The sequence below is a fragment of the Phaseolus vulgaris genome, chromosome 1, assembly GCF_051622355.1.
Source record: "Phaseolus vulgaris cultivar YP4 chromosome 1, ASM5162235v1, whole genome shotgun sequence".
NCBI classification, from domain to species: Eukaryota; Viridiplantae; Streptophyta; class Magnoliopsida; order Fabales; family Fabaceae; genus Phaseolus; species Phaseolus vulgaris.
Genome location: NC_143498.1, coordinates 49,827,143 through 49,849,705, shown reverse-complemented (window position 1 = coordinate 49,849,705; position 22,563 = coordinate 49,827,143). Strand labels below are relative to the sequence as shown.

The 22,563-nt window shown below is 33.3% G+C and overlaps 4 protein-coding genes across 10 annotated transcripts; 3 read left to right on the top strand and 1 right to left on the bottom strand.

Annotated features, from left to right (window-relative positions):
* Positions 1–1,568: 1,568 nt before the first annotated feature.
* LOC137814692 (auxin response factor 2A) lies at positions 1,569–8,992 on the top strand. Of its 2 annotated transcripts, none has more exons than XM_068617562.2 (14): positions 1,569–1,708; positions 2,375–2,487; positions 4,930–5,031; positions 5,122–5,178; positions 5,384–5,536; positions 5,626–5,710; positions 5,869–5,959; positions 6,280–6,450; positions 6,574–6,690; positions 6,859–6,934; positions 7,035–7,209; positions 7,370–7,887; positions 8,115–8,305; positions 8,560–8,992. In XM_068617562.2, exons 1-14 carry the CDS (start codon positions 1,699–1,701, stop codon positions 8,654–8,656), a joined length of 1,956 nt encoding a protein of 651 aa, XP_068473663.1. In that variant the 5' UTR covers positions 1,569–1,698; the 3' UTR covers positions 8,657–8,992. The 2 variants fall into 2 exon arrangements, with proteins under 2 accessions (XP_068473663.1, XP_068473662.1); XM_068617561.2 differs by having other exon boundaries at positions 1,707–1,999.
* A 196-nt stretch (positions 8,993–9,188) lies between these two features.
* LOC137814694 (plant/protein) lies at positions 9,189–10,230 on the top strand. Its single transcript, XM_068617565.2, has 2 exons — positions 9,189–9,561; positions 9,678–10,230. Exons 1-2 carry the CDS (start codon positions 9,301–9,303, stop codon positions 9,948–9,950), a joined length of 534 nt encoding a protein of 177 aa, XP_068473666.1. The 5' UTR covers positions 9,189–9,300; the 3' UTR covers positions 9,951–10,230.
* A 502-nt stretch (positions 10,231–10,732) lies between these two features.
* Positions 10,733–13,495, bottom strand: LOC137814693 (NAD(P)-binding Rossmann-fold superfamily protein). 2 transcript variants are annotated; one of them, XM_068617563.2, is made up of 3 exons: positions 13,387–13,495; positions 12,962–13,039; positions 10,733–11,898 (listed from the first exon to the last, which is right to left on the bottom strand). In XM_068617563.2, exons 1-3 carry the CDS (start codon positions 13,404–13,406, stop codon positions 11,094–11,096), a joined length of 903 nt encoding a protein of 300 aa, XP_068473664.2. In that variant the 5' UTR covers positions 13,407–13,495; the 3' UTR covers positions 10,733–11,093. The 2 variants fall into 2 exon arrangements, with proteins under 2 accessions (XP_068473664.2, XP_068473665.2); XM_068617564.2 differs by having other exon boundaries at positions 12,962–13,033; positions 13,387–13,493.
* A 799-nt stretch (positions 13,496–14,294) lies between these two features.
* LOC137814691 (BRCT domain-containing DNA repair protein) lies at positions 14,295–19,627 on the top strand. 5 transcript variants are annotated; one of them, XR_011081670.2, is made up of 9 exons: positions 14,358–14,547; positions 14,943–15,308; positions 15,434–17,298; positions 17,380–17,649; positions 17,731–17,811; positions 17,958–18,069; positions 18,168–18,234; positions 18,971–19,274; positions 19,377–19,627. XR_011081670.2 is itself a non-coding variant. In XM_068617559.1 (8 exons), the coding sequence occupies exons 1-8, from the start codon at positions 14,499–14,501 to the stop codon at positions 19,080–19,082; spliced, it is 2,904 nt and encodes a 967-aa protein (XP_068473660.1). In that variant the 5' UTR covers positions 14,295–14,498; the 3' UTR covers positions 19,083–19,337. The 5 variants fall into 5 exon arrangements, 4 of the variants coding, with proteins under 4 accessions (XP_068473660.1, XP_068473659.1, XP_068473661.1 ...); XM_068617559.1 differs by lacking the exon at positions 19,377–19,627 and having other exon boundaries at positions 14,295–14,547; positions 15,452–17,298; positions 18,971–19,337; XM_068617558.2 differs by lacking the exon at positions 19,377–19,627 and having other exon boundaries at positions 14,317–14,547; positions 18,971–19,337.
* The last annotated feature ends 2,936 nt before the right edge of the window (positions 19,628–22,563 follow it).

Sequence of the window (22,563 nt, the reverse complement as noted above, 5' to 3'; positions counted from 1 at the left end):
TATATGCTCTAAAGTTCATTACAAGATAATCATTAAATAACAATCAAATTTAGAGACTACAAATAATTAGTCATTATACTTACTAAATTAAATACTATTTTAGAGACTACAAAATTATTGGTATTTAAAGTGGTTTTTATTATTAATAAAAAATTATAAAATGGTTTTTAAATTGGTATTTTTATTAATAATGGATAATTTTTTTAGTTTATAAAATGGTCTCTAATTTTGTTTAGTCTCTAAAATTAGTTCTTATTTAATGTTTTTCTTGTAGTGGTAAATTTAGTCAATATGTGCATAGATTTGTGATTCATCTAGAATGGAATACACTATCATGAAATAGAAACCAATTATAATTAGTTGCTATAGTAACTAAATTAGAGACATTTTAGAAACTATAAAAAAAATTTGGTTTCTGAATTAGTTTCTATTATTGTTAAATGGTTTCTAAATTGGTATCTAATTAGCTACCAAGGTTTGAGCTACCAAATTTAGAATCTAAATAATTGGTAGTTAAAACCTTAGTAACTAATTAGATACCAATTTAGAAACTATTTAACAATAATATAAACTAATTTAAAAATCAAAATTTTTTGTAGTCTCTAAAATGGTTTTTAATTTAGTCACTATAACAACTAATTATTTTCTGTCTCTAAAATTGATTTCTATTTCATGATTTTCTTATAGTGGTATCATGACCTTATTGGTATATTGAAATCATATAAATGAAAAATATGAAATAGTGAGGGTTGAATGAGATTCATATGATTGACTTTATAGTCAGAAGAATAATTGGTTTATGAGGTCATATAGTTTGGTGCTGACATTTATATGCGCATAACTTTGTGAATTTCATAGTAATAGTACGACAAGTGCAATATCTGAGTCTAAATAGATGTAAACTCTTCTAAAAGTAGAGTATATTTATGTACATACGGTCAATACGTTTTATACGTTACCATCACCGTTACGAAATATTTAATAAATTTATAATAAATAAATAATTAATACATTGATTATTTATTAAACATGAAGAATTAACTATCAAATAAATTTACATTATAAAAAAAAATTATGAACATTTCTCAAATTGAAATATTAGTAGTATATAATGTAAAATTAAAAAATATATAATAAAATATGTAATTTTGAAATATATACATTTGGTATTAGAAGAGAAGTGATGAGGAAATATTTGATTAATATGATCTATAATTGAAAAAAAAAATGAATAAAGACTTTAAAAGAAATTGTGAATTGTTGTTGAAAAGAAAGGAAAGAGAAATAGTGATAGAGCAGCCAGCCATAATAGCCTGAACGGTGTGAATGGTGTATCCGTACAACCCTTTCTGCAATCACTGACGCTGCCTCTGCATGCAAAGTACCCGCATGCCCTCACTCTCTCTCATATCTTAATTAATTAATCAATCAATTAATTAACCCCAAAACCATTCATCATTATCGTCCAAACCCAATTAACTCAATTAATCAACGGTTACGATCAGGGTGTGGCCATCACAGAGAGAAGCCAACTCAGTAAAAGCAAAGGGGTCTTGCTTTGCAGCTGCACTGTACTGTACACGAACACAAACACAAACATAAAACTCGTAATTTGTCTTCGTCTGTGTTCCACCCTTGTTAAGTTGCACCTGCGCGCACCGGAACACAGGTTGAGTATTACTTTGAAGGTGGACGACAATGGAGGAAGGTGGGAGATCGCATAGTTAACACAACTCTCATGAACCAATGAACAACACTCTGTGAAACGTTTCTTCCTTTTTTTTTAATTTTTTTATTTATTTTTTTTTCTGTTTCGACGCCTCCCTCGCTCCTTAAATCTCACGTGTGCTCACTTTCTCCTTCACTCATTCACTCATTCTCCTTTCTTCTTCTCGCTTTCTCCGTTCTCTCGTTCGTTTTCTCCGCCTTTCTTTGCCTTCCATGAGGAGGAGGAGAGAGATGGAGCCTGAACCCAGAGACGGTCTTCCCCGTAACCGAGGTACTGCTACTGCAGTGCTATGCTACTGTTAGCACCACAACACCACCATCCATCCTCAATCATTTTCTTTCCTTCAATACAATAGTGCTACTTTACTTTTCTCTTTCTCTCTTTCTTTTTTCTGTGCTTCTGGATTCACCAGGACACATTCTTTTACAATCGCTCCACCAAATCAAAGTCAACAACTGCTAATTATTATGCTGTGTTTTTGTTTTCGTTGCTGTCGGATTAAGGCTGTTTCAAGAATGGTGAACTGAATCAGTACACCAGTCCTTGATTCTCCTCTCTCTTATAAATCCGCGGCCTCGTTTGTTCATGGATCGGTGTTTTGTTTCAATTCTTCAATTTTAATTATTTTCTGTGATGGTTTCGTAGGTCCCGGAGATGATTTGTACACTGAACTGTGGCGTGCATGTGCGGGATATTCCGTTCATGTTCCTCGTGTTGGAGAGTTGGTTTTCTACTTCCCTCAAGGCCACTTGGAGCAGGTTCTTCAATTTTCTCTCTTTCTCTTTTACTCGTGTTCTTCTAATCTGGTCTTTGTCGTTCTCAATTTTACTCATGTTTTGTGTTGACTGTACAACAAAGATGGTAACTTTCCAAGGTTGTCTTGTCATCTATTATTTTTGTTTTTATTATTATTTCAGTTCATTTTATTAGGTCAATTATTGCGCACAAAGTGTTTTTGAAATGCTTAAATCAAACGTTTTTTTTTACCTTTTCTTAAGATTAAATAAGCTCTGCTTTATTTAATGTAAGCAAGTTTATTGATGATGAATGTTGGAAACGGCGATTTGAACTATGCAATTTCCCTGTGTCAACTAATTTTGCTTCACATTGGGGATACCATTGCTTTGTTTTAATTTAATACGTTTTTTCACTTAATATTTTGTAAAACATTATGAACTGGGTGGCATTAATTATTCTTTTCTGAATATTTAATACATTCGTTCTTAATTATTTTTTCATTTACTTAATTTGTGAGATTTAAAGTTTTGTTTTTCTCACTCTCCCAGTTTCGGTTTTATCGTTTCTGTTCAATGTAGTGTCTTCTTTCTTTTTATCATCACCACCAATCCATGCCTTTATACATAGGTTGTTCTGCTCTGGCTGGAGTTCATTTTGTAATAAAAGCTTTTGTGAAATTTATTCTTTTTGGAATTTTTACAAAATACTAAACATTTCAGTTGAAACGATTATGCTAACTTTTTTTTTTTTTTACATTTAATGCATTTTTCATTTAATATTTTATTAATTACCTATTATTTTATTAACTTATTTTTAAAAAATAAGTGTAACTCTTAAGTGCATGTTTGTTTTTTTCGTCAGAAATTCCGTTTAACGTCAATCCTTGTGTCACGTTTAGGAGCAAATGATAATTCAAACACAGTTTAAATTTATCGGATTAACGTTATTTTTTTCTCTCACCTTGTTCTAATCTTATTGTCTTTGAACGTATCTTTTTTATTATGATTTTCTTATATATTTTTTTTATTTGATTACCAATTTAAACTATGGGAAGAAAGCGTTATTTTTTAACAATGAAAAACTTTGTTTCTTAATTTTATGCTTTCAATTTTGCAAACATCATTACTTTTCAAACATACTTTTACATTCAATTTATATAAGATTTACTGTTTTATTTGCTTTGTCGTCAACTTTTGATTTTTCAAGTCTATAGATAGGAATCTCAAATGGCGTATATTTTTGACGTCTTTGTGTTTTCAAAACCAATTATAATTAAGCAAATGAGAGATAGAGATGAATGATGTGTACAAATTTTGTTTCTTGATTTCATGCTTTGGAAGTATCATTAGGAATGAGTTTGCAAATAAACTTTTTGTCACTTTATGTGTAGTACACAACAACTAAGAGTCTAAAGTTAGTGTGTTTCATAACAATTTTTATTAAAAAATAATTGCTTGTTCTTCAAAACAATTGTAAACACAAGTAATATTTTGTTAAAGTAATCTGAATAAAATTTAATTTACTCTAGAGGCTAAATCATCCTTTTCTTAATCTATGATTTAAAATTTTTTGGAACTTAAAAACTACTCAAGAAATTTAATTGAAAACTGAAAAATAGACAACATTAATAATTTTTATTTCAAATATTTATTGTATTTTTAAACATTTTTCATTCAAAATCAATAATTAAAACAGTATTATAACCTTGATTTATTTTATGTGACAAGTGCATTTTTGTTAATTTGTAAAATTTATGGGTTTCTCCCATTTTCCAATTTTGTTCATCTTTGTTTATTTGATGGCCATCATCGCTTTAATATACTTGATCACTGTTTTTTTTTTTGTCTTTGACCACCACTTTTATATTTGGATAAAACTTTTTTTTTTTAATTCTAATGAACCTTCTTCAATTTCAAGCAAGTATTTTTTGTTCTAGAAAATTAAAATACTGTTAAGCTCTTCATATGACATCTAATTAATTTTTTTTCTTTCTTTTAAATGTTGAAACCTTTTTGAGTTTGGCTTGTAGATTAATGAAGTATACTCAAGTGTTTTGATTGAAACAATTAAAAATAATAATGAAACTAATAATAAAAAATTTCAAATATTTAATATACTTTTGAATTTTCCATTCAATGTTTTATTACCTGTTAAAATACTAATGTGATTAACTTGTTTTAAGAGACAAGTGTGTGTTTGTCAGAGTTATGATGGTCTTTACTCTGTGCTATTTTCCCTTTTTTTAATCTTTGTTTAACTTGGTCTCTCTCACATATCTTAGAGAGTGTTGCTAAATTTCTTTCTCTTTTAATCTTTCGAAATCAATGAGTTCGTGTTTTTTAATTAATAAATCTCAATCACTTCAATTGACAGCATAAACTCAACATTAATAATTACAGATTTTTAATATAGACTGTCTTATGATTACCATTTCATGATCGAATGATTGGCTTGTGGAATAGGTTGCTGCATTTACTCAGCATCAGCAAGATGGACACATGGAAATTCCTGCGTCTGGTTTGCCTTCTAAGATCTTATGCAGGGTTGTGTATGTTCAGTTACAGGTACTGTCATCTTTCTACCCGGGTTGGTATTGTTATTTACATCAAATGTTTAGTGCAAATGGGAAATAATGTAAATATTTGATTTTGCAGGCCGAAATTTACACAGATGAGGTTTTTGCTCAAGTTACATTAGTTCCGGAGGCCAAGGTTGGCTACCTTCACCTTCTTCATTTTTGCTTCTTTAAAGTGCAACCGTTATTGTTATGATATTTTTTTTATAGTATCCATTCAGTATGTGACATTAGTATTCTATAGAATTTAATCTTAAAAGAATGAATGGCAATTTACCTTGTACGACATGCAGACAAGGATAATGTCTTAATAGAATTGGTTATTGCTTGGATCTTTGCAGCAAAATGATTTTGATTTAGAGAACGAGGACAATCATGTTCCTTTAAGAACTGCAACCTACTCCTTCAGTAAGGTACTCACTCCATCAGACACAAGCACACATGGTGGATTCTCTATTCCGAAGAGACATGCTGATGAATGCTTCCGTCCCCTGGTTGGAATCCTTAGCATCTGTCATTTGTGTAGTTTTTTCTTCTTAAGGAATTTGGGTTATTTAAGGTCTTTGTCTCTTTGATATTACAGGACATGACTCATCAAACGCCTGCACAGGAAATTCTTGCGAAGGACTTGCGCGGGTTCGAGTGGCATTTTCGACACATATACCGTGGTGTGTTTAGATTACTTTTATTTTGTCAAATGTTTCTGATTCAGTTGCAACAATGTAGGGAAATTATTGTTAATTACAAGTAAAATAAATCGCATATTTTTTTTGCAAGAAATGCTGGTTTAGTTTCTGGGTTGGATATTTTTTCAAATGAAATGCAGGTCAGCCGAAACGACACTTGCTAACTAGTGGTTGGAGCACGTTCGTGAATGCAAAGAAACTTGTTGCTGGAGATTCATGCATTTTTGTTAGGTACTTTCTGTCTCATTCTTTCCCTCCCCCCATGAATTATGTTTGTGTTATTCCAGAGGAACTCTGGTTAGAATCAAAAGTTTCTTTTTTCAAATGCATTAGGAGAAGTTAATCATTGCCAGTATAGTTTTCAACTTCCATTAAGAGTAAGATTTTCAAGTAATAGTAGAGAATATTAGTAGCTTGTGCTTTTGGCGGCTTGCTATAAAACGTCACAAGAAGAGGAGCTTTGTAATATTATTCTAAATAATTAGGTTTATTTAATAATTCCAATGTTAATAGAAGTGTCAGTAAGAAGGATAGTGCTTGTGTTATTGCAGTGGGGAGTCTGGAGAAGTTCGTGTTGGGATTCGTCGGGCAAATAGACATCCCAGCAATGCATCCCTGTCTTCATCTCTGATATCGGGTCATAGCATGCAACTTGGAATTTTGGCTAGTGCTTCCCATGCTGTTTCCACAGGATCCCTGTTCACTGTCTATTACCACCCTTGGTGAGTTGTTCAGGATTTATCAGATTGAAAATTCAAAAGCACATGTCTATATATACACACACACACACCCTTTGGGCATAAGTTTCAATTGGAATGAGCTATTTGTTACACACAATTTTGCAGGACGAATCCCTTTGAGTTTATTATTCCTCTGGAAAAATATTTGAAGTCAACTGTTCCCGACTATTCAATTGGAGCGAGAGTACAAATGCAGTGTGATGTTGAAGAGTCTCTAAGAAGGTAATGATGTCAAAGTTTGACCGAGTCATGGATGTTTTATCTTGAAATGAATCTATCTCTATGAAAATAAAAGGAAAACATACAGAAGCTGTTAATGGTAATTATAGTCTCTAACTACAATGAACAATTCGTAATCAGGTCTATTGTCTTTTTGTTTTGAGTAACCAGATATGCAGGTACGATAATTGGTACTGAAGTTATTGACAGCATTAGGTGGCCTGGTTCTGAATGGAGATGTCTCAAGGTAATCAAGCCCTTTCCAAGTCTTTTAGATTTAGTTCTTTGAAGCTATAATGCCTTTATGTTCTATATTACTGGATTCAATTAAATTTATATCTTCTCAGGTGCAATGGGATGCCGCAGTAGATGCCTTCATGCACCCTGAAAGGGTTTGTCCTTGGTGGATTGAGCCATTGGAATCTGCCACGGAGAAGCACTTTCCTGTTCTCCCAAACCCAAAAAGGCCACATCTACTTAACCAGCACCCTTTGCCTGGATTAAGTGTCTTTGGCATGAATGGTCAGTACTTATAAATTCATCTCTAGTTTGAGTTCCCTGTAAAATTCGATTTTAGGAAGCTACAAGATGTTAATGCTATAACTTTCCATGTTTATAAATTAGAATGACATGTTGCCTTTTCTTTAAGCATTATGGACTAGTTGAATTCTCTTTTTATCAGATGCTGGTCAGAGTTCAGCCAGGGCGGCATCTCAGACTCAGAGAACGGATAGGGACTTGCAAGGACAAGATTACAGTGGCCTGAGTACTTCATGGCCATTGCAAAGACCATCATCGAGTGATGTAATCAACCCATCGAAGTTCTCAATCAGTGGCTCACAATTTGGGAAGGAAAATCTGAACCAGCTCCCCTTTCACATGCAAGACATTCTTCATAAATCTCTTGGAAGATCAACGTCATTGGCACATGAAGACTTGTCAATATCAAGTTCAAATTTAGGCTCCATTTGTTCTGACTCCCTGGGATGGCCTCCTTACGAATCTAGAAATGAAAATGATGCTCCATTTGGTCAACTTGGAAGTTGTAGTAGATACAAGCTTTTTGGAGTTAGCTTAATTGACCGCCAACCGGAGCTCCCTTCATCACAACCTTCAAGTCTGCGTTCTACTCCTCCAATGTCTGTTACCTCCGGGAAAACATGTCAGAAGTGTCGCTCTGTCAATCGTAGCTGCACAAAGGTACTAAGCATTTCATATTTAACCTTCACATTGATTTGATTTTCTTGAGTTTGATTTGAACCCTCGATAAATACATTATGATATAAATAAATAATAATATAATGTGAATAATCTAAGTTCTACTATATCATATATACTTTATTGAATGGTTAATACAGCAAGTAGCTGAAACATTTTTAGCTTTTCACATTCAGAGACATTTGAACAAAGGCAACTAACTATTTCAGGTGATTAAGCTGGGAACTGCTCTTGGAAGAGCAGTTGATCTTAGCCGTTTTCGTGGATATGATGAACTCATTGCTGAGCTCGACTCGATGTTTGATTTTGGTGGCGGCTTAGTCAATGGAAGCAGTGGATGGCATGTGACCTGCATAGATGATGATGGAGACATGATGTTCTTGCGAGATTATCCATGGCAGTTAAGTACCGAAACTAAAAATATCATTGAAACATTTACTTATGCACAAACAAGCTGTTAAGCACAAACAAGCAATTTCAATGGTTTTAATAAAAAATAACAGCTGTGGTTGGAATTTTTCATTTACACATTGAAACATTTACTTAAGCAAATTCTGGTAAAAACAAAATTGAGTGGCTTTGTTTTGGCTAGTTACTCTCTTTTCTTTTATTTTTTGTTGCTAACTTTAGTATTTGTACCATCAAACAATGCAGGGATTTCCAGTGTGTGGTGCAAAAGATGATCATATGTCAGAAGGATGGTATTAACAGTCTCAATCCAAGGTCCTCAGCAGATCCTCCAAGCCTTTAGTGATCCGCCCCGTGTCTCTTTCTCCAGCAGCTTGCAGGACTAGTCCATCTATCCATACCTGTTCTCTCTGTGCAACCAATGCCATTTTGTTTCGTTTTTAGTTTCAATACATTTCTTCCCTTTCCCGGCAATTTCGGAGATCCGCAGTATTATATAAGTTTATGTGGATCTGGCTTTAATATTATATAGGAATATAGCAATCATAGTGAAAATATACAGGGTCAAAAGATCGAAAACTGGTTTTGTTGTTATATGAACCTGTGTTCTTGATACTTGTGCAAAGTATCCATGATTGTGATATAATATTTAACAATAATACATGGAAATTGCTTATTTTTATCGTCTTCCAGAATTTTCAGAATTAAGCCTTGGCGCTTGAAATTTAAGCAAATTGAGTTTGATCAAGTTATTTTAGTGCCATAGTGTCTAATGGTCCTCCACAAATGCTTTACGAATAATTTTTCTGGTACCTATAAACTTGCGACTATAATAAAAAATCGTAGAAGTTGAAAAGAACATTGTTCTACAAATTGCGAGAGGTGGGGCATGACCTCATCCCAAAAGGTTTAGTGTATACGAATGAATGGTCGATATTACTAGTTGTGTTTTTTATGTAGAGAAAGCGAGAGGGGACAACAGTGTCCATGATGACAACCTTGAAACTAAATCTGGGTCAGCACATGATCGTGTCGCCTCTCATCCCTTGCACACTCGCATTCACACCATCTTCCATTGCCGTAACTCTGACTAACCAACATGCTTCTTCTTCACTAACTCTATGCTATACTCCAACTCATTTGCTCACACGGGTCAGATCCCATTCTCACCCATTCCCAGAATCCAATGACCAAGTTGAAGACCTTAGAGTCCCTGACCATTGGTTAGACCCAAACATTTCCTTGCAGGTACTCCTTTTTTGTTGCTTTCAAAACCAATTTGATATCAGTTTTCAATTATCAGCAAGTTTAGAGAATAAGTGGTTGGGGATAAATTATAGCATGTTTTTTTTTTCACTTATCAGGAATCAGAATGGCTTAGGGTTACTTTACATAAATGGTTGGATGATGAGTACTGTCCAGAAGAAACCAATGTGGAAATAAGCCGAGTTGCTGCCAACTCATACTACAATTCTTTGCTACAGAAGCAAACAGACCTGGGTGAGATTCTGTTGAAGATGGCCCGTGAACTGGAGTCTATTAACTACAAAGAGAGTTTCCATGGGGCATTCTCATCAGCAAATGCTGCTATTGACCTCATTGCTCAACGGATAGAACAGTTCTGTCAATCAATCTGAATTTGTTGCCTCTAATTTGTTCGTTTTGGTTTGATTTCGTTCTAGTACAATCTTGTATCTTTCTAGGCTTTAACTTTAATCCCTGGAAAATGTTGTAGTGCAGGCCATTTTACGGAATCTTGTGATCTTACTATGGTGTCTATTTCTGAGTTTGCTGAAAAGGAAATGAATCTCATAGGGTTCCTTTCCAGTGAGATTGTGAAAGTCATTATCATGTCAGTATGTCACTGATGAACAACCTTTAAACTATCGAATCTATTCAAGAACTAGTCTTCATCAAGTGAACCAAAAATGTTGTCAACTAATTTTGAAGGAGAAAAGGCAAGAAATTCATATCTTGAGTGGTACTTTCTTATGAATGAAGTCTGCAAGACAAATTGGCACAATAAGTTTATGAGCAGTAATTGAAACACGGGAACCCAAGTTTTTGCATGGGTTTTTTATTCAAACTCGACTGAATTTATTTGTGGTGTATGTCGAAATGATGAGGATTTTGCAAAATGGTTGTTCTTAAGTTTCAATCATCTGACAGGTTCCAGGCTGATTTAAGTTATGTTTTTTTTAGCTTCTTATAAAGTGCGATTCCCTTTGTCAAGTAGTCCACGGGTGCTGTAAAGTTTATAATAAAGAAGGCTATTGATGGAAGCCCGATTGGTTATAATACTCTTTATAATGTTCAATCAAGTTGGCAGAGGATGCAATAGAAAGTGCTCTGAGAATAAAAAGCTTTATCATCATTTCAAGTTGATTATGACTATAGCATATTTTATAATGTTAAAATCTAAAGGTAAACATGAAAGGTTTTATTCTTCTATCATTAGGTAATGAAGGACCTGAAATGGCTGGACCAGCCATCAGAACAGATTCAACAGAAACTCCCACTACAAAGCTTTTCTATCTCTAATTCCTTTTGAATAAAAATATGAAACTATAGAAAAGTATCACTTATAATAGCATCCTTATTTAGGGTGCCTTGAAGCCTTGACTCTCAATGCTTGCATGGCTATCCCAAACTGATATCATTTGGGGTCGCCACTCAAACACTAATTGACTCACTCAATGGAATTATTTATTTAAAATTTCAAATTGGAAGATGGTTTTCCATCATTGTTAGCTTTATCTAAATAAAATTTGAACAAACTTCTACTGAACTTGATCTGGTGCAGGAAAGTCCAAATTCTTAAAAGATGTGAAACCTCCATCCACAACCAAGTTGTGTCCACTAACATACTTGGCATTATCTGACGCAAGAAAAAGTGCAGCTTCAGCAATATCATTGGGTTCACAATAGACACCCTTTAGGACACCAGCATTGTGAATAATATCCGCATGTCTCTGACTATTAACATGAGGATAAATCTGACTCATTTCTCCCAGAACAAAAGGTGTTGGGATGGCAAAAGGTGATATGCAATTGACTCGGATTCCATGCCTGCAGAGCTCTGAAGCCAGCGATTTAACAATGCCTATGATTGCAGACTTAGATATTGAGTAAGTGTGCTGGGCCAAACCTCCCATCACACCTGTGACACTTGCTGTGCAGAGAATAGACCCACTTCCACGTGGGATCATCACACGTGCTGCATGCTTCATGCCTGCCACAGCACCACGAACATTTATGTCCATGATTTTGTCAAACAATGCCATGTCCAGGTCAACAATGCTTTGAGGACTTCTGCAGGGTACCCCTGCATTGTTGTACATGATATCAAGTTGTTTGTATTTAGAAACGGCAAAATCAACAGCATTGGATATGTCTGACTCTTGAGTGACATCACATGTTATGAAAGTAGCATTAGATCCTAGTTCTTTTGCCGTCTCCTCACCAAGCTGTTGATGAATATCAGCAATAATAACCTTAGCTCCATTATTGATAAATTTGGTAGCTGTGGCCTTTCCTATTCCACTAGCTGCTCCAGTGATCAGTGCAACCTTGTCTTGTAGCTTCCTAAACCACCACATCAGAGAGTAAGGCTATATCACCCCACAAATCTTTCTAATACTTTATGAAAATAAAAGAAAAAGTAAATACATTCATCAATATCTTGGAAAGTTAAAAAAGATCAAATACTTCTTGTAGAAGGATTTTGAATTATTTCAACATCAAATGTGAATTAAAAAGCCTCAAGTACAAAGATCCTTGTGATAACATTTGTAGAATGCTGAACATCATATGATACATATCTAATATTTGACGGAATCAGAAATTCATGACTAAAAGATTGTGGAGTCTTTGATGCCCCATCAAAGACTAGTATGTCACCAAAAGATGTATAAGTGTTTCAACAATTGAGTACCTAAACCAAAGTCAAAGGTTCGATCTTAGGTTTGGATATAGGTTGGCAGTTGGAAATACCACTTTATCCTAAAATGGGTCGATCCAATTCGCGGGGGACTAATTAGGTGCCAAATAGAAGCCCCAAATCCCTCCTCTGGTTACATTAAAATAAAAGTCTGGTGTCTCAACTGGGAAATCTATTCATTATCTTCATAGTCCTCTACGCAAACATAGACACCATGACAGGAATATAAACTATAATGCATCTAAGGAAGATAGATACAAGAAGAAAGCTGAAGAAATAGTAAAGCAGCTAATCCAATTCGTATTATGAAAGGAGCTATATCAATTAAAATGCAAGGTCCCAGTCACAAGTCAAAACGGCTAGTGATCTGTGTGATAAAGAAGTGAGTATCTTCATGTAAGACTCCATACATTTATTTAATTAATCCACCAGGTACACATCAAAAGCCTTCGAATTCTGTAAATATGTGAATGGTAGCAGTGAAAATGAAAGGATTGCAAGGAAAATGCTGTAAATTTGAAACCGAGATGCATTGTGGATATGTGCCAGGAGGATACATTATGAACAATCAGCATTCGCCCCTTAGCTTGTTTTCACAAAAATTTCCCCCAATCAACCTTAATGGTTTCAATTAGTCAGATCAGAATAACTGATAGTTTCCAACTGATAAATCAAAGACAGGATAAACTGATGGTTAAGTTTCCATACCCTCCAGCTTGAGTAGACAACAGCCTGTTGAAGCTCTCAGCAAACAAAGCCCTTGAATAGGAAATGTTGCCACTGTTTCTAGCAATTACAGAAACAAAAACTAAGTTGTAGCAGTATTCATAACATAAAAATAATCAAAGAACTGAAAGAAAAATCCACATGCAGGATCAAAGGTTATTATAACAAAAAACAACAGCCATTCATTTCATTAACCTAGATGTTAAATCTACACACAATCCATCCACCTCACAAATTGGACAAGTAAAGAACAATTAACAAAAAGGTGAGTGAGAGGATTCAACAGTGGCTGAATGGAAAATGTGAGCAGAACATCTTATACTTTTTTAATCATCAAAGTGAAAAGATAGTTAAAGGGAATAATTAAAACAGAGAAACACGTGAAAGACATAAAGTGTGAAACCAACCTCAAACCCATTCTTATCATGATTTCTGGCAAAAAAAAGAGCTCAAATGCAGACTCATACACCAGAAGCTCTGAACATTAGCTTTGGATCCCTGTCAGACTAAACAACACTCTTAGTCAATGCTATCTTATAAAATGATGCAAGGGCAATTTCGTCAACATGACTAAAAATATATGTGTGATATAATTATTAAAATAAATAATTCCAATTCGAAAACACAATTTTACAAATAAAAAATTATGTTTCAATTTTTTTTCTTAATTAAGTAACACTACTTTAAATTTATATATATATATATATATATATATATATATATATATTAAAGTTGTATTTAAAAAATAAATTTTAAATTTTTAGTTTTTTTTTTAATTTAAATTGAAGTATTGGAAAAACTAAGCCCCATCCCTAGATATTTTTTTGTCATATCTATGAGTTACATTTTTTTTAATTTTTTACTGCCCCCACAAACTTTTTGTGGCACCAACACTGTTGATGTATATAGAATAAAAATTGGGGCATAAGAAAATGATGTATAAAGACACCATTTTAACTTAAATATTAAAAATAAATAAAAATTTAAAGTAATATTTAACATGTTTCAAAACATAATATATATATATATATATATATATATATATATATATATATATAAACAGTTGAAGTCTCCCTAAAGATAAAAATGTGAAAAGTTGCTTCCAAATACACTATTTTTTGCAATTTTTTTTTATATTAATCAGTTTTTGATAAATTTGAAAAAAGTTTTATCAGATTGGTCCATAAACCCGATGCTGTTGCATTTAAGTTTCATCCTTAAAAAAAGCCTACACCAATTAATAAAAGAATATAATAAAATAATTAGAGCAGAAAATGGTTTCCCTCCAAAATGAAAAATTATCTTTATTATTTGCATTTGATTTTGATTTTGATTTTGATTTCACCCCAAATAAAGGGCATTTCAATTTGTCAAAGTTAGCATTCTTCGTTGTTAGCACTCTGATCGCAGCATTAGGGTTTTATTTCAACTCCATTGCCACCCAATTCATCATCCATCTATGCCGTGTTTTTCAAGAATATTCAAATTTCATTAGTAAAGATAAACAGTTACCGTTCCAATGGCCAGGGGTTCTTCGCCTCACTCTCTAACTTCATCACCCCCTGCCGGTAATCTTCCATTCTTTTTTGCTTCGTTGTTGACGTTGCTGTCATCATCATCATCTTCATTGTTTGTTGTTTTGTTGTAAACTTAATATCTGTTACTTCGATGATTTTGATCATTAAAAAGTGGATGACGGCGAGTGGTTTGTTCTTTGATCGTATTGAACTTAATGATTAGGGCGCTTCATCTGATAGTAGATTATATTCCATGATCATTTATAATGGGGCTGATTGTTACTACGCACCAGGTTGAGTTGAAATGTTTTTACAGGGATAGGAAATGCATGCAAGTAATTAACGAGTAACTGCGAAAGTTGTGTTTGTGATTCTGCATGTTAACGATTATGGATTGAGTCATGAACTTGCTTAGACTGATAAGAATGTTGTTTCGCTACAATTAGGATATAAAGTTAAATATGCAAGTGACGACGATCCATCCAGGGAAACTGATCTCTTTCAGGACACCTTAGTGCTCAATAGTCCTTTCACTGAAACGGAGTATGAAAATCTCAATCTGGACACTGAGATTCTAGAGGATTCTGAGCCTGCTGAGGACATGACAACTGGAAAAATGTGCGAGTATGGACAAGTTGTTCTGGATAGCGAGGATGAAGAAATGGATGATAGACATGTTGGCAAAGAATTTCTTGAGGATGAAACTAGTCCAACAGTGAAAATTCCTTCGATTCTCTTCCAGAAAAGACAGCCCAAGCCACCTTGTGAGCAAGTAGAAGCAAGCACCACCACTTTTGGGAGCTCTGCTGCTGGTATGTGTTTGTTATCTAGATTTTAATATTGTTTTTCCTTGTTTCTGTCTTTGTAATAAATTTTTGTACTGTATCTGTATAAATTGTGGAGCACTTCATGATTCATGAATGATTAATTTTTCAAGAACATAATATGCTTGAAGGCGACAAAAGAACTTTAGTTGATTCGGACAGCTTTGATGACGGCAACCGTTTATATCCACCTGCAACCCTAAATCACATTCACTCACCAGAGTTTGGGGATTCAACCCAAGCTGCACTTGGCTTTGTGGATCAGTACTTGTCGTCAAATGATGTGGACTTGTTTCAAGGAGTTCATCGTGGAAAGACCGCTAGGGAGAAATCACCTCATGTCCTGAATGCAAGAGGACCACTAAATCTTGCTAAGAAAATTAAAGCCCGAACTAAAAATGAAGAGAAAGAACCGTTCAAATTGGTTGACAGTTGCCAACATGACAACAGAGGTCGTATGTTTAGTCAAAAAAGTGAAGCATCTTCAAATTTTGGAAGATACAAACAGACATATACGAGAACGAAAAAGGGTGGCCATCTTAACTGTAGTACAAGTAATACATTTGATGGGAAGTTAGGCCAAGGACCAAGAATGGCAATTGAAAATGATAACTCTCTCAAGGAATTTAATGTTCATCCAAGTTCTATAAGAGAGAATGCTGATGTTTATTCCGGTGAAACGCATATAGAGGATATGTCTGATATTGGTTTAGGCACTCAAATAGCTGCTGAAGCAATGAATGCCTTAGCTTTAATGCCCCCTTATGGCTGCCAGTTCAATGATACCCATCAACCAGAGAATGCATTAGATGGCTCTTTGAGCGATTTGACAGAGAATGAAGCTCATCTGAATAATTCTTCAAATATTCAGAATCCTAGTTTACGTTCTATTACAACAAAATCAAATAAGAAAAATGCATCCTCCTCTAGATTTAGTAAAATAACATACAGCTCTTCTTGCAAGGACACTGACAAACAGGAGTCAAATGTTGTCTCTGACAAAATGAAAAAAAGGATGAAAGGCAAGTCAACTGCTGAGGGGCGGTTTGAAAATAATAATAGTTTGCCGGTATGCAGTAAACATGTATTGCTTGAAGAGGTTTGCCCACCGGGAGAATACACAAGTTTCGAACCTGCTGCTGAAGAATCCGAACATAGGAACAATGAGAGTGGACATCAAAGAATCAAAGATCAACCAAGCCTTCGTACTGAGGAGAACAATAATGACAAGGAGAAGGGTATTAAACACAAGAGAAAGGAGACTGGTTTAGAGGCTGATCCAGTGAAGTTGGGGGCTAGGACTAAGCGTCTTAAATTCCTTACCGACTCATGTATACTTTCTAAGAAAGTCAGGTTGAATCATCTTACTGAAGTTAGCCCAGAGTTATCTGCAACCCGCAGTTTTTCATGGACTGATTCTTGGGTTTATCCAAAAAGATCACGAGGGAAGAGAAAGGGGGCTAATATGGGAACCAAGCTCAATGCAACAACTGTTTTGTGTACTGATGGAAAAGAAAACAATGTGTTCTCCACTAGAAGTATAGAGGACCAGGCCAATGCTTCATGTGTTGATGATGGCGGATGCTTGTTACAGGGGGACTTTGTGCCACCAGGCTCATCTGGTGATGCAATGAAGGTACAAAACTGGCCTGATATGCACCCTTTATTTTTGGCACATGTTGAAAGAGCATCAAACAGAAGTGTTGCACAATCAAGATCAGGATTTCGTGCTACAGTTGTGGCAAGTGAAGGCGTAAAAGTTTCAAATGTAAACCATTCATACACTGAGCATCACAAAAAGCTGTGCGTAAAAACCCTGCCTAAGTCTTCACTTTTGAAAGAGCTTATCAGATTAGGAGTTCCTGAGTCCATGTCAGATATGATGTGGAAAGATCTGAGGCATCGAAGAGATATGACAGATGTTCGAGTTCTGTTTAGTCAGCATTTGGATGACAGTATCATTAAGCAGCAAAAAAAGGTTAGCCATGGATTTAAGTTTGTGATAGAAGATGCTAAATTTTATCATCACTGGCTAGTGAATTATTTTCCCTCCTTGCAGATATTGAAGCGTCTCAATATATCTGTTGCATCGTGTTCAATGGAGGCCACACATTTCGTAGCTGACAAATTTACACGCACAAAGAATATGTTGGAAGCCATGGCTCTTGGGAAATTAGTTGTGAATCACTTATGGCTTGAGAGCTGTGGACAAGCCAACTGTTTTATTGACGAGAAAAATTACATTCTGCGGGATATGAAAAAGGAAAAGGAAATAGGCTTCAACATGGCAGTTTCTCTTGCTCGCGCAAGACAAGAGCCACTCCTAAAGGTATTCATGTCAACTTCTATCATGCCCAAATTCATATGCATTTATTATATTTGCTCAAAATCTGGTTTATTGCCTCTACAGGGTAAAAGAGTCTACATCACGCCACATATTAAACCTGATAAGGAAGTGATTGCAAGCTTGGTCACAGCTGTTCATGGCCAGGTATGCATATTCACCTATGCATGCAACTCCACAACTGCACCTTATTTGTGGCTGCAATATCAGTCGTGTTTGGGCTGTTAACATTTGTGATTCCCACCTTTCCCCCATTTAAATTAGTTCATGCATAAATTGTCTTGTATCTTCAGGTAGTAGATCAAAGCGAGGTGTGTGCTGATATGAATGATAAGATCTTAGATGATCTGTTAATTCTTTCTTGTGAAGACGACTATGCAATATGCCATCGTTTATTTAAGAGAGGTTTTGAACTTTACCAACCTTCTTGATAAATGATGAAGATGTTTCATTGTGTATTAATGTATCATAACATAACTCTTATGTGCTACACAAATTTACAGGAACTGCAGTTTACAGTTCAGAGCTTGTTCTGCATGGAATTGTAATCCAAAAATTGGAACTTGAGAGGTATGATGACATTTGGGAGTCATTTTTCCTTCGTATTTGTGTTATTTATTTGTCCGCAACTCTCCAAACACAGAAGGAATTTTGTTCTACTTCATTTTTTATTTTTTTTTGCATTTTTAACCTTGTTTGATTTATTAGCCTAGCTATGTAAATGCCACCTTTGATCTCAACTCAACCACCATGTATAGCTGTTTCCCACAATAATGATTTGCTGGCTTAGAATAAAGTCACGGGAGGATAACTAGAATTGAGTTCAAAAAGATCCCAAAATATTGCGTAAAACGACATTGGGTTGTTGAAATTATTATATGAACCCATGGTTTAAATTACATTCCCTCTTTCATATTATGTCTCAAGTCAAGTTAAGCAGAAGAAAAAGCTCTTATAAAGTGAGACTATCTCAATGGTGAACAAGAAAGGATGTATCTAATACTGACTGACTTTTAGTGGGTTCAGGCTTCAGATCACAATTAATGATTGCACCCTTATTTGTCCACTTTGGAGTTAGTTCACTTGGAAGAGCCTTGTCCATTGTCTCAAGCACAACTTACGATATGCCTTCTAAATGATTATGTTCTAGACAGCTTAGGAATAATCTTTAGATATATTTGCATTTAGCGAGCCTATTGTTTATCCCTGAGGAACAAGTAAAAGCATGTTGTTCCCATTGAAGATATTAGTATCTCATCATCTCAACAATTTTATCAAAATTTAACCTTATTATGAACTCTGGCAGACATCAACTCTTCATGAGTCAAGTTACAAGGAGTAGCAATTGTCCAAGTACGTCTAATCGGTTTGGGAAGGTTTACAGAAGGCGTCGAGGCCTTATCCTGGATTGTAGCTGATAAAGTGTTATCAAGTCTAAAATGCAACACGTAAAATTAATGGCCATTCTTGTCTCGGATGTTGATTTAACAGCGCTCCTTCTGCAAGTTAACACTGTAGTTAAGAAGAATAAAATGGCGTCAAAGTATACCTACAGAGAGCAGGAATTATTTCCTTTTCAGGGTGCAGGGGCACTGGTTTTAATGTAATATGTAAGTTGGCCAAGGTGTAATGATTCTGACAATTTTTCGATATAAAATGTTTGTATTCTCTCCTCTTTTTTCTGGCTAAATGCACGATTTTTCACCTGGCAGACAATTTAAAAGGCCAGAAAAAATATTCTTGGATGATTTACACCTAATTTCATTGAAGAGTCTTCTAGGTGAGCTTTCTGCGGGAATTTCCATCATGAAGTTGCAACTACCCAACATAACACAAAGTCAAGGTAGCCCTGGTTTATTCACTTATTAACTTCTTGTTAACATAGGAATAGTGCTCTTAACTGTCTTTCTGTAATAGATCAAAATCATTTCAATATTTAAATGATTCATTTTAATTTGATGTTTTTCATCGCTCCATTTACTCTTCTATAGCCAATTTTTTTCATATTCCTCTTCATATAAAATGCTACAATAATTTTTTTAAAATTATCAATAACTTAGTTTTTTAATTATTTTTTTTTCATTAATTTCTATTTTAAGTAAAATTCCGTTATATTGATCTTCATATTAGTTTCACAAAGTGAAAAAAAAAATGTCAAATTTAATAAAAACTAAAGTACAAAAAAGTTATTATATTAGTCATTATTGAAAAATAAAATTGTGAAGAAATAATTTATCAATTATTTTAATCACACTTTTTTTGCCTAAAGCTTTTATAAAAATCAACATAGAATAGAACTTTACTTTAAAAAAAAATGTTATTCATAATTTTTAAAGAATTATTGCGGTATTTTATTTGAAGAGGAAAAGAAAGCTACTAATGGAGCAAATGGAATAGAGAAGAATTTAAGCCACATATATTTATATATATATATATATATATATGGAAACTGAGAAATTAGGATGTTAAATCTATCTATTTTATTTATTTGTCATTCAATCTATTCAAAAAATAAATTGATTCTATATATCTATTAAAAAACTAAATTCAATTCATCTATGTATTTAAATTTTATAAATAAGTGTTAATCTGTTTATTTTTTAAAAATGTAACAAATTATGTCATTAATACTTAATAAATAAAAAGTATTTTTATATATTTTTATTTTTTAAAATTTTAATGTTCAGAAAAAATATTTTTAAAACACACGACAAACTTCAAGTATATCACACGCACAGTGGATTTTTTTGTTTCAATAACTACATTTGAAGTTATGTATTGCGTGTGATAACTTGTGTTCAATAATACATTTTCTCGTGAGTTACTTTTGTAATTATTGATGTTAAAAAATACTTTTGAAAATGATATTTAAAAAGCAACGGTCACTTAAATCATAGAATATCTTTTGAAAAGTCTAAACGCACTCGACAACATGACACTGAAATATTTTCATGTCCCGTAATAACATATTTTAAATAAAATATTAAAAAATTATGGTTAGAGTTTAATCTTTTGATCCATCTCAAAATTAATTACACATTGGATGGTAGTATTTAAAAGCATTTTTCTAGTACATTTATGAATGCATAGACTATGGGCATTTAGGTTGTAAAATTATGAATACATACTCTATTGGTAATGAGTAGGGTTATTATACAAAGAAAAATATAACTCATATATGGACGAATTAACCAATAATAAGATTTAATAAAACCATTAACTAACTGAAAAAATCTAGGAGAAAAACTTGAAATAATTTATTGTAATATTTAAAATCAATTCAAAATAATAGAAGTTTTTAGAAATAAATAATTTCACAATTAAGAATAAATCAATCAAAATCTATACCTCTCACCCTAAACAAAAATATTTCACTTCAAATATTCTGACTAAAAAATTAGTATAAAATAAAATAAAATGGATTAAATATGTTCTTTTGTCCCTATACTATAATAAAATTAATTTTATGTCTATAATCTAAATTTTAGACTTTTTAAATATTTGTAGTAAAAGAACTATTTGAATGAATCCTTCCGATATAAACGAATTTTTAGTATGAATTATATTATAATATTATAACATTTACTAATCAACTAATTTTTTTTTACATAACAAATAAATTTTCAACATAAATTATATTATAATATTATAACATATACGTTAATCATAAATTAACATAGAATATTTTAACATCATAAATTTTATATCTACACTAAAAATTTATTTGTTACATAAAAAAATTATTATTATTTATTCTAATAATTTCCTTATATAAGTACTTAGGAGATCTAGTTATACAAAAAAAAAAAAAAGTTACAAGAACGAAAAACATGCATATTTAACTCAATCAAATTAGTTTTAGGATATATACCAAATTTGAGGGCTCAGGAGTAAAGCCATTGAAACAGTATGAGCCCAAAAGGACAATCTGACACTGAAAATGTTTGGAACAGACCTTTACTGTTTCAAAGTGGCCCAACTCAGGAATTCCATTTTCCAAATCATCACAACCATCATTCTCTTTCCACCACATTATTTCCCAACGTAGGAATCTCACACAGTAAAAAATCGGTTTCTCTTTTGGTCATAGCTCTCGTTTATATACACAAGTTATTGGGTTGTTTCACAAATATCCAATACCATGCTTTTCTCACTCTCTACCAAAAAGCTAAATTCCCTTTACATTACAATTTGACACACTTTTTATTGACCCCAAACTCAAATTCGATAAAGTGAAAAGGAACTACCAAGCTATCTTTAGTTTAGTGCGAATGATTATGATTTTCCACTTACGTTTTTGGAGCATTCACATTTTCTAATTTCAATCAAAGATACATCCACTGCCCTTACTTCTTATCTTTGGACCATACCATAAATTCACCATCCACACCAAATGTACGCTGCATATTCTAAATCTTAGCAAAAATACTTCATCAAAAATCAAAGTAATTTTTTCCATCATTTTGTATCTTGCACTATATGGTGATTTGCTGAGAGAAATGATATCAATACAATCATACAAATGAATAGAAAACACCATTCAGAAAAACTTTTTCTACTGAAAGATAATCCTTGTGTTTGCATTCTCAGCCACACACATCATGCAACAATTAGTTTTTGTAGTATTTTTTTCATACAATGTGCATCCTAATTAAGATTCTAACACATAATATAACAGTATAGCAGTTTTTTTTTTCAACTTTATAAAGTGTTCTCATAAAATAACTTGTGTTATGAGATTTAACACAATTAAAATGGGGAATAAATTGAATAAAACCTTGATTGTGGTCTTGAGCAGTGACAGTGGAAGATGTAGATTGGAGTGAAATGGAAGAAGAGCAAAGAAAAGTTGAAAATGATAAACTTGAAGTTGTATAATAGATGTGATAAAGTTAAAAA